Source organism: Benincasa hispida, chromosome 1 (genome assembly GCF_027475165.1).
Source record: "Benincasa hispida cultivar pf3 chromosome 1, pf3_genome.v1.1, whole genome shotgun sequence".
NCBI classification, from domain to species: domain Eukaryota; kingdom Viridiplantae; phylum Streptophyta; class Magnoliopsida; order Cucurbitales; family Cucurbitaceae; genus Benincasa; species Benincasa hispida.
This window is the reverse complement of record NC_143478.1, coordinates 13864763-13875340: the sequence shown is the minus strand read 5'-3', so window position 1 is coordinate 13875340 and position 10578 is coordinate 13864763. Positions and strand designations below refer to the sequence as shown.

Below are 10578 nucleotides of genomic sequence, written 5' to 3'. Positions count from 1 at the left end.
CCTCCACCGAACACCGGATAGTTAGCAAGCTCTTCGTTGACTTTTTTACGTGAGTCAAAGTTCTTTCTTATTGAAAACATCAATAATTTAATTGACAAGTCATATTTCGAAAAGAAAATTTGACCGACCTTTATATCCTCGTCATTCAGGGTATATCAACAAATGGTTCGATTGGAACAATTGAATGCATTAGCACCGAAGGCATCACAACCAGTGGAATGGGAGCAGGTGGGGTTGGAACATGGATGTAGGTGTTGAAGAAGTTTGTCCATATCCATGTTCAGTATTGAATATTGAAGTATATCTGGGTTCACTGTTCCGACTAAACCAAGTTTCACTTCGGTCATCCCTCAAGTTATTGTTGGGGTTGATGCCCTAAAGTCTCGTGTCCTGTAGTTTGTAAATAGTTTGTACGAACGTTTTTTATGTATAATATATGATATTTTACTTCACTTCTTGATTTTGCTCAATTAAATGTTTTATTTGCTTTACCACAAACCAATAAACCTAAAATCTATAGTTATCTATATGTAACTTAAGCACGTATGTGGTGACATACAAGTGGATCATGTCTTAAGTGATAACCAAGATGGTCTGTAGTATATGGATATAGGAGGGAAACCTTATCCTAGTAACGCTACGGATGCGGCCCGTTTTGTGGAATGGTCACAAATGTTGTGACTTGTCACAGATGGTCTGATCCTGATCATTCGTGTATAGGACATGCGATCGGGGGCGTCCTATACAAAGAGTCTGTATAAAACCTGACCACGAAGTGTTAACGTCTCGTTATTTAACACCATTCATGATAAAGACTTCACTTCACTAGGATAACCATAGGTAACATGACCTCAATCCTAAGTTGGGAACTTCTGCCATTGAAGGCGGTCCTTTGATTTGCATGGGTGCGAGTGGCCAGGTCACCGACTCAAACCTACCACTTTAGGGATTCGTCTGATTTGGGAGCTGGGAATTCAACTATACAAGATGGAATTCGTTCTTTCCCCGAAGCATGGGTAAGTAGATAGATAGCTCCCTTAAGGGCTTATTCCTGAGCTTGAACAATGTGGCGCCACATACCTTCTCTTGGCCCAAGAGGTATTCACACATAGTTGGACTATGTTGTATTATTCATTAGAAGAATCAGTGGTACTTAAAAATTGAGATGTAACTACAGGCGCAAAACGATAAATTGGCCCAGTTGTACTTACGAGCATCTATGAAGGGTCATCGTACTCATGATTGATTATATCCAATGGACACAAAAATATATTTGTGGTAAGAAGAGTCCAGTTGTCGGTCTTTAGTGGAATGTCTGGCAATTAATGAATGGTGGATCTTGTGGCTAAAGAGTTTAGTCAGCTATTCACGTACCGTTGGAGCTTCGAGCCATAGGTCCATAAGGCCCCTTGGTAGCTTGGATAAAGTCGAGAATCAGTTTTTTGGGCAGCTTGAAATGTTCAAATTGACAAGAGAGAGTTCGATTATATATGATATAATTGAACTGGTTAATTATATATAATATAATTGACTAAATGTATGAGATACATTATTTTGAAGAAAATTAGATATAAATATGATTTATATCAAGTAGAGGAGAAATTAATATAGTAGATATATGATATCAAACTATAGGTTAAGAATATAATTTGATTATATTAATTAATTAATTAATTAGGCGGTTATGTGATAATTGGCCGAGAATTTCTTCGGAATCGTGTGAAAGTAGGAAGATCGAATTCGGTTCTTGTAACTGAAGAATAAAATGAAAATTGTTTTTTCATTTTGTAAAAAAAAAAAAAAAAAGTTCAAAAATGCGGTCACAGTGTGAAAACTTCACGATCGCTTAGTGTTGAGAGCCTATACGATAGTGCCCATCGTCCTAAACGATCGCACACCCACGCACTAAACGATCACACGCAATTTCTAAACGATCGCTTACCTCTTCTAAACAATAGCTTAGCGCACTAAGCAGACCTAAACGATCGTTTAACATTTGCTAGATGATCGCTTAGTAAAACCTACACGATCGTGTACCTTTTCCTAAACGACAAGCATCCGACTATACGATAATCATCTACCATCTCCCACTTGCTTGTTCGTACTACACGATTGTCCTTTCCTCCTCCCTCTACCAATTCCATGAAAGTCCACTCTTTGGATTCTCACTCTGAGAATACCGAGGCCTTCGAGTGGTGGTGTCGTCCTCGGTTGCTACTTGTTCGTGCGCTGCCGTTCGTGTAGACGAACGTGGTGCTATTAGTCGATTGTTTGTTGGGCGATAAGGAGTGTAGAGGAGTCACTTCCGCTGGACTAAGTTTGAGTGAAGATTGTCTTCAACTTGTACGTTTACTCAATCCTTTTGTATTTTAATTGTTTTAGCATGCCTATAATTAGTGTTACAATGCATATTTGTTTGTTAGAATGTGTATGTGGTAATTCGGTCACAATGAAATCGAAAATATCCGAACCGGCTTATGGATACTCTTGTTTAAGAGTTCCTTCAGTGACATGGCTCAATATGATCATCAATTGAAGACATAGTATGAATTGATTGGGTTGATCAGTTGGATTGCGATGTTGGTGTACTCCATGACTGTTAGCAAGTGTAACTGATACAAATAATGGCATCCGGGATGCTTCCCTGCCTTCTAAAAAGAAGCTAAGATCTTCATCGTCGACTATGTCAATTTGGGGAGCTGGGACCAACATATTGTAGCCACATTTGATGTGTATATCAAACATATCTAGATCGATATTCAATCGTTGGTACATCATACTCACTAATTCACTGACTATTATATCATTTCTGACTTTCAGGCCTTTCGTATGACTACCAACATAATTTCTTTCAGACTCATCCCAATCGCCACCAAATCATACAAAGATGCGAAGTAGCGTCATTGATCTACAATAGGATAAACAAATCATTGATAAGTGAACGATCGTTTATAACTACTATATGATCGTGTATAAATTACTACATGATCGTGTATAAATTACTACACGATCGTGTATAATTTACTACACGATCGTTTAGTAATATATGCTATGAGTATAATTATACACGATCGTTTAATAATATATGCAATGAGTATAATTTATTACATGTATAATTTACTACACGATCTTTTATAATTCATTACACAATCGTGTATAATTTACTAAACGATCGTGTTATAATTTATGAATGATCATGTAGTAATTTATAAATGATCGCATAGTAAACGATTCCTTAAAAATACTCATTGCATATATTATAAACGACTAAATGATCGTTTATAATTTACTACACGATCATTTAGTAAATTATAAACGATCGCATAGTTAACGATTCCTTAAGAATACTCATTCCATATATTACTAAACGATCGTTTATAATTTACTAAATGATCATGTATAAATTACTACACGATCGTTTATAATTTACTAAACGATCATTTATAATTTACTACATGATCATTTAGTAAATTATAAATGATCGTGTAGTAAATTATACATGATCGTGTAGTAATTTAGACACTTATTATGAAAGCGATCTGAGAGAAGAAATCGTACATTGAATGAAGGGCTGAAAAACTGTTGAAGGAAGAAGAAATGTGGACTGAATCCAATGATGAAAGCTACGAGAGAATCCGAAGATGTTGGGCTTAAACTCTGAGAGAAAGTTACGAGGAGAACAATGAGAGAATTTCGTGGGGAGTTCGACGATAGAAAGTGAATAATGAAAGAGACGTTCCATTCTCTCGAGAATATTAGTTGGGAATAAATGTTTTGGTGGAATGTTGGTGGTGTATTGAATGCACATTGAATGAAGGGCTGAAGAAATCGTAGAATGAAGAAGAAATGTGGCGGTCTGAAGGCTTTTTAAAAACTAGGATTAATTTTGATATTTCGCATAGGAAAAATGTCCATGGTAGAAAAGTTTTTAGAAATAAATTATTGGTAGAAAAGTTTTTGGGTTTTCGGTAAAATTTTCCATTTTACCCCTCCTGGTACATAACCCAGTTCAACCCACATGCACATACCGATCCGAAGGTAAATAAATAGCAACCATGAATGACTTCTTCGATTCGGACCCAACTCCACCGCCAGCGCTATCCATGGCGGCGACAACGACGGCGGTGGCGAAGTCGGATCCTCGCATCCGCCATGCCCAAGCAATCAAATCCCCGGCCACTGATCGTTCTGTTTACAACAGTCTCATCACTCTCTACTCCAAGTCAAATTTGCTCCATTACTCTGTTCGTCTCTTCGATCAAATCCCATTTCCCAGTGTCGTTTCTTGGACTGCTTTCATCTCTGCTCATTCCAACACATTCCTTTCTCTTCGCCATTTTGTTTCTATGCTCAGATACCCAGTTTTTCCCAATCAACGCACATTAGCTTCTCTTTTCAAGACCTGCGTTTCTCTCTCTTGTGTCTCTTTCGGCCTTTCTCTTCACTCCCTTGCCCACAAACTCTCACTCTGCAGCGAACCCTACTCTGGCTCTGCGCTTGTGAATTTCTACTCCAAATGTCGGTTGCTCGATGATGCTCGTAAGGTGTTCGATGAAATTTCTGACAGAGACGAGGTTTGCTATTCTGCCCTTGTCGTTGGTCTAGCGCAAAATGCGCAGTCCATTGCCGCATTGTCGATGTTTAGGGAGATGAAAGCTTCTGATGTTGCGTCCACGATGCAGAGTGTTTCGGGGGCTCTTCGTGCTACGGCTGATCTTGCTACGTTGGAACAATGCAGGGTTTTACATGCGCACGCTGTGGTTACTGGATTGGATACGGATGTGATTGTTCAAACTTCTCTGATTGATGGGTATGGGAAATCGGGGCTGATAATCGATGCACGACAGGTGTTTGATGAAAATTTGGGATGTATGAATGTTGTGGGGTGGAATGCAATGTTGGCAAGTTATGCACAGCAGGGAGATAAGAACTCCACGCTTTTGCTATTCAATTCAATGCAAGCTTTCGGGATGTCTCCTGATGAATACAGCTTCTTAGCCATTCTGACATCATTATGCAGTTCAAGTTTAGTTAGTGAGATTGAACTGTGGCTGAGAAGAATGAGAGTGGAGTATGGAGTGGAACCTACACTAGAGCATTTTACTTGTCTCATAGATGCAATGGGAAGAGTTGGGAAATTAAAAGAAGCTGAGAGGGTAGCCATGACAATGCCTTTCGTGCCAGATGCTGCGGTTTGGCGTGCATTGTTATCAAGCTCTGCAAGCCATGGTGCAGGCGATATGGCATGGACGATGGCGAAACGGTTACTGGAGATTAACCAGCGTGATGACTCGGCTTATGTGATTGTTGCCAATGCTCTATCTGCTACAGAGAGATGGGAGGAAGTGGCAGAAGTGAGGAAGCTGATGAAAGAAAGAAAAGTGAAGAAGAAAAGTGGGAGAAGTTGGATTGAAGTGAGAGGGGAAGTTCATGTGTTTCTAGCAGGGGACAGAAACCATGAAAGGAATGAGGAGATATATGGAAAGCTAAGAGAGCTGATGTGGGAGGTAGAGAAGCTTGGGTATGTTCCAATTTGGGATGAGATGCTTCAAGAAGTAGGGGAAAAGGAAAAGAAGGAAGCGCTTTGGTATCACAGTGAGAAATTGGCGCTGGCTTATGGGATGCTGACCGGAGTTGCACCACCTGGAAAAGCTCTGCGGATTGTAAAGAATCTAAGAATATGCAGAGATTGTCATCAAGTTTTCAAATACGCAAGTAGGGTGCTGAAGAGGGAGATTATAGTTAGAGATATAAACAGATACCATAGATTTTCAAATGGTAGTTGCACCTGTAAAGACATCTGGTAAAGATGTAGCCAAATAAATCCCCAAATATGAATTGGAAAGAGGATGTAATTTAATTTCATCATATTCATTATAAGAGAACGGAACCTCGAGAGCTGAGCGCCAAAAACCGGCTCGGTGAAGGAACTTGGCAATTCATTTTTTAACTGACATGGCGGGGGAACCGAGCAAGGTGGCTTGCTGCAACTCGAGCTCATTGAGCTGCCGTTTGGGATCCATCTGGATGATAAGCAGGACAACGAGGATGAGAAATGTGGTGCCAGCGATCCAGGCGGCCTTACCGGTGCTCCGCAACAGTTTATTGGTGACGAAGGCGATATTTGAAGCGACGCATTTGGATGGCGATAGATCGAGAATTCAGATATGGAACGTGATAACCTAGAAAGAACACCGGCGTCGCCATCGTCGTTGCTAGTGAGAGGCAATCGGTTCTTGCCATGGACCGCCATGAGAGACGCAAAGGAGAACTTTGCTTTCCGATCGAGCGCCAACAGTACTTCAATATTGCTTTCACGAAGAATGTGCGTTCCTCATTTTTCAAAATTGAGTGATCTTTTCGTTCTTCGACTTTTAGATCATTGTTTCTTCTTTTTTTTTTTCAAGAAAAGCAACTCAATACCATTTGGTTTTGTTTTTTCTTTTCCTCCCAGATAAATGTTAATGAAATGAAAATTTGGGCAATTCATTTGTAGGTGAGTTTGGGAAATTAGGTATCTCAGCTTTAATTCATTTGTACGTGAGTTCGGTAAATTAGGTATCTCAATAACAAATATGAGCATGATATATTTAAGTAGTAATGCAAGAAAAACTTATCGACTTCCATGTCACAAATAAAAGAATTAGTGTCAAAATATATACCTAAATCTAGAAGCATTCAAGTTTTTTTTTTCTTTTTTACTTGTTTTTACAAATTAAAAACAGTAAACATTCATAGCTAAATTAATTTGGACTTTTAGTAAACTTTTCTTCTGAGAATCGTTAGTACATTTATTCTAATCGCCTAATTTGAACTCTTAAATTGATACACTAATAAATAAAAATTCAAAATTTAAATTAATACAATTACTAGTAAGAATTTTAATTGATACACTTACAAAAGTTTTGAAGATATAAATTGATATTTGCCTTACAAATATTTCAATTTTCCAACTTTTTGACTAGTTTTACCCGGTGGACAACTAGCTTAAAGACAATTTCGGATGTCAGTGGCTGAACCAGGCCACAGGACTAAAACCATAATAAATATATAACTTTGTAACACCAATCAATTTCTACCAAAGCTGAATGTTGAACAATTAAAATTAATCAATAAGTACAAAACCTCTCTTAATATACTCCAAGCATGAAAATGGAAGCTTTAGAAGACGTTCTACTTCAAGGGATTTGGATATCAGTGTGTTCATTATTAAATCTCGACTAAGATACTCACAGTTCATCTGGAAACCTTTGCACACAACTAGAGATGTATTGCAAACCCATGGAACCGCCACTGTGAATCCCAAACCAAAATTCTTCTCATAGCTTCCATCTCCAACCAAAGCATCCTTGTACGCTCGGCCTATTTGAGATACATACTTTCCCATTGGCAATATATGTTCAAGAACGGATGGGACAGAGCCATCTAGATTCATGATATCGGAATCCGAGTGAAGATTCACCACCACAGTCCCATGTTTAGGATGAACCCGCCTGCTGAGAGCTTCAAGAAATGTGGAATTTGGATCCCATAGTTTGCGAGGGAATATGTCGTCTCCATCATAAGCATCGATGAAGATCATGTCATATAGATTGGTCGTGTTGCTGATGAAATCCTCTGCATCTAATTCGTAGAGGAAAAGTCTTTCATGGGTGCCTTTCCACATCATGTCGTCAATGAATTTAGGTTTGATACTCGCACGATCTCTCGATGCTTTCATAACTGAGAAAGCTGGAAAGCCCATGGCTTGAATTGAAGCTGAGATAACAAGAGGGTCGATTTCAACTATGTCAACAATGGCACCTGAGAAGGCACAAGAATTTGAGCTAGATTTGTAGTTAGTCCTTTAATTTTAACGTTACCAAGTCCATGAACTGAAAATCTAAAAGCAGTTAATGCTAAGAGCAACGTCTTATAATAATGGAAAAGAATGACAGTCATAACAAAAGGAAGCATATGCAGAGAGTGAAATGACCTCGCCGTCGTCTCATCAACATTGATCATAACAACTTTACAAAGATAGACTAGGATGAAACTCAGCCCAAGAATTTGAGCTAGCTTTGTAACTAGTCCTTTAATTCTAAAGATACCAATTCCATTAATAGAAAAACTACAAGTAGTAAATAATTGGAGCAACATGTTGTTGTTGTTGTTGTTTTTGAAAGAAATGCCTCGTAAAAATAATTTATCTCAAACTCCCAGCCGTTTCCATCTCAGCCCCAACCATTTGGGAAAGCCGATCAGGAAAATCACAGGTCCATACAACAGAAGAACAAAAATTAAAAGCATGAGTGGCCAAATTATGAGTAACCCTATTACATCTTCTTGAAAGAAAACTAAGGCCCACAATCCAAATACACATAATAAAAGCATGAGTTGCCAAATTATGAGCAACATGTTATAATAATGGAAAAGAATAACAGTCGTGATAGAAAACATATGCAGTGAAATGACATCATTATCGACATTGATTATAACAACTTCACGAAGGTATCTAGATAAGGATGAAACTCAGCCCAAATACACATTGAAGTTACTCTATTTTCTGTGATAGGCAGCATAATGTACTGAATAAAGAGCTTGATTTTCTAATAGATGAGAGATAATTTACTTGATAATCAGACCTCGCTACCATTCCTTTGACATCCTCTATCATCTTGCTACTCCCAAATGACAATGTGGAAATATTACTTCTTACAGTTCTACATTTCATTCGGCTAAATTCTTATCTTAATGTGAACTCGTAGATGCAGAAGAAAGAGAACTCTCACCTTGAATCTTACTTGCTAAAAATAGAGGTAAGCTTCCACCACCATGACCAATGCATAAAATATTTAAATTTTGTTTTCCTTGTATTGCATTCAAAAGATCATAACCACAAGATGCTACAGTGGTCAACCCAACTGATACCATACTCTTCAAATCTGAAAATTTGAACAGATGCTTACATTAGTCATGCTATTGCTCAAATTCCTCATAAGAGAAATCCAATTTGCAAGCAGGTAATATCTAAGGACGGGATTTGGGGAAGCAAAACGAAGCAAAGGCTAAGAGTATTATTTCATAAAGTCTATGAAATGGGTGAAAAATGAATAGAGAAATTACAAGGAACAGCCAAGCAATGCGCCTGCTGCATGAGAAAAATTGACTCGGGTTCTGATTCCCTGTAAGCAGCCAGAACTTTAGCAGTGCTTTGGCGAGTATTGTCATTGAAACGAAGGACCCGCCATTGATATCCAAGAATCCCGAACCGTCCCTCGTTCTTGCAACCAGAGCATACCTCTGCATATCTTTGCTGAAGCCACCGGACAGTTCCTGACCAATGAAGCCCATTCTGCAAATGATAAAAAGAGCTTACTAATAACGATCAAGCCCAAGGTTAAAGTATTCAAAGATTTTGAAAGAAGACGCCGCAAAAACCAGAACAATCACACTCAACACTGTAAAAATAAAATATTGGAAGAACAAGATTATCGAAGATCAAGCAAATAACGTCATTAGGTAGAGCGAGAGAGAGAGAGAGAGAGAGAGAGGGAAACTAACGGGCCTGGAAGAAGGGTATGCGAGAACAGAGACGACGCCGTTTCCTTTTTCAGATGTTGAACGGAAAACAGTATGGGCGTCCCCGTCGTAATCATTCCCCCACCATTCTGAGGCGTAGAACCAGTCTCCCTCGTCCTCGATACGACGGCGAGTGCCCTCTGAAAACCGCCGAAGGCCTAGCCCTCGCACCAATCCGGCTCGGCGCCACATCACTCAAGCAAATCCAAGGCCCAGATTGAGGAATGATCGAAGAATCCATAGGCGAAGCTTGGGGGTTATAAACCTCGGCGAGCTTCGTCGGCCTCTCCAAATTCTTCTTCCATGGAGGGTTTAAGCGTCTGGTGATGGAAGCAGCGTATCTTAATCTCGAATAGGCTGCTATTCCTAACCCGGACGAGAACGTGAGGCTAAATGCGTAAATAAACATTATATTTTTCCCAATTAATCGATTCGTCATAAATCATTACTATGAAAAATGAAAATTACAACTCATGGTTTTGAAATTTCAAATTTTGTCCTCAAATAGGTAATTGATTTATTGACATCTTTGAGATTTATAAATCTATTATAGATTATAGTGAAAATTTACGTTCTTATTAGACATTTAAAAAAAAAATTGCAACGCACATAAACACTATATTAGAGGTCCTAAAGAGGTGAATATTATGTGACACGAGTGATTTTTAAAGTGGTTCATCGTACAAAAGTTTTTATGTATGCACAATGTAAATATTATTCTTACATGTTATTGACATCACTAGGTAGTTAGCATAATAAATATACTTGTATGTTAATGAATACATATGCACTCAAATTGTCATTTAATAAATACAAGACTAATTATCATTTCAACGTGGATGGTTTAAACTTTTGCTTTGCAATTATTTCACTAAAAAGTAACAAATACACTCTCCAATTGGATTAGAGAAATGAACTACCAAAATTTTAAGTCCCATTTGGTTTGTGATCAACAAAAATGAATTCTTCTTTTCGACAATATTTGAAAACACGTTTGGTTTCAAATTATAATTTTGA

The 10578-nt window shown here is 38.3% G+C and overlaps 1 protein-coding gene and 2 pseudogenes across 2 annotated transcripts; 1 reads left to right on the top strand and 2 right to left on the bottom strand.

The window, feature by feature from the left end:
- The first annotated feature begins 3789 nt into the window (after positions 1 to 3789).
- Positions 3790 to 6485, top strand: LOC120071720 (pentatricopeptide repeat-containing protein At4g33170 pseudogene; annotated as a pseudogene). The gene has a single exon (XR_016528828.1). The product of XR_016528828.1 is annotated as a pentatricopeptide repeat-containing protein At4g33170 pseudogene (transcript).
- Positions 5916 to 6253, bottom strand: LOC150038255 (mitochondrial import receptor subunit TOM9-2 pseudogene; annotated as a pseudogene).
- A 558-nt stretch (positions 6486 to 7043) lies between the features above and the next one.
- LOC120077516 (S-adenosyl-L-methionine-dependent methyltransferases superfamily protein) lies at positions 7044 to 9946 on the bottom strand. Its single transcript, XM_039031461.2, has 4 exons — positions 9544 to 9946; positions 9106 to 9334; positions 8772 to 8924; positions 7044 to 7803 (listed from the first exon to the last, which is right to left on the bottom strand). Exons 1-4 carry the CDS (start codon positions 9751 to 9753, stop codon positions 7106 to 7108), a joined length of 1290 nt encoding a protein of 429 aa, XP_038887389.1. The 5' UTR covers positions 9754 to 9946; the 3' UTR covers positions 7044 to 7105.
- Positions 9947 to 10578: the final 632 nt, after the last annotated feature.

What these genes read in the sequence shown, in the direction of transcription:
- LOC120077516 (XM_039031461.2), bottom strand. Translation starts at nt 9,753, where the DNA reads ATGTGGCGCCGAGCCGGATTGGTGCGAGGGCTAGGCCTTCGGCGGTTT. An exon ending in GCATTGCTTGGCTGTTCCTT is followed by an intron (nt 8,925 to 9,105) that starts GTAATTTCTCTA and finishes TCAAATTTTCAG; the next exon opens with ATTTGAAGAGTATGGTATCA. An exon ending in TTTAGCAAGTAAGATTCAAG is followed by an intron (nt 7,804 to 8,771) that starts GTGAGAGTTCTC and finishes GTGCCTTCTCAG; the next exon opens with GTGCCATTGTTGACATAGTT.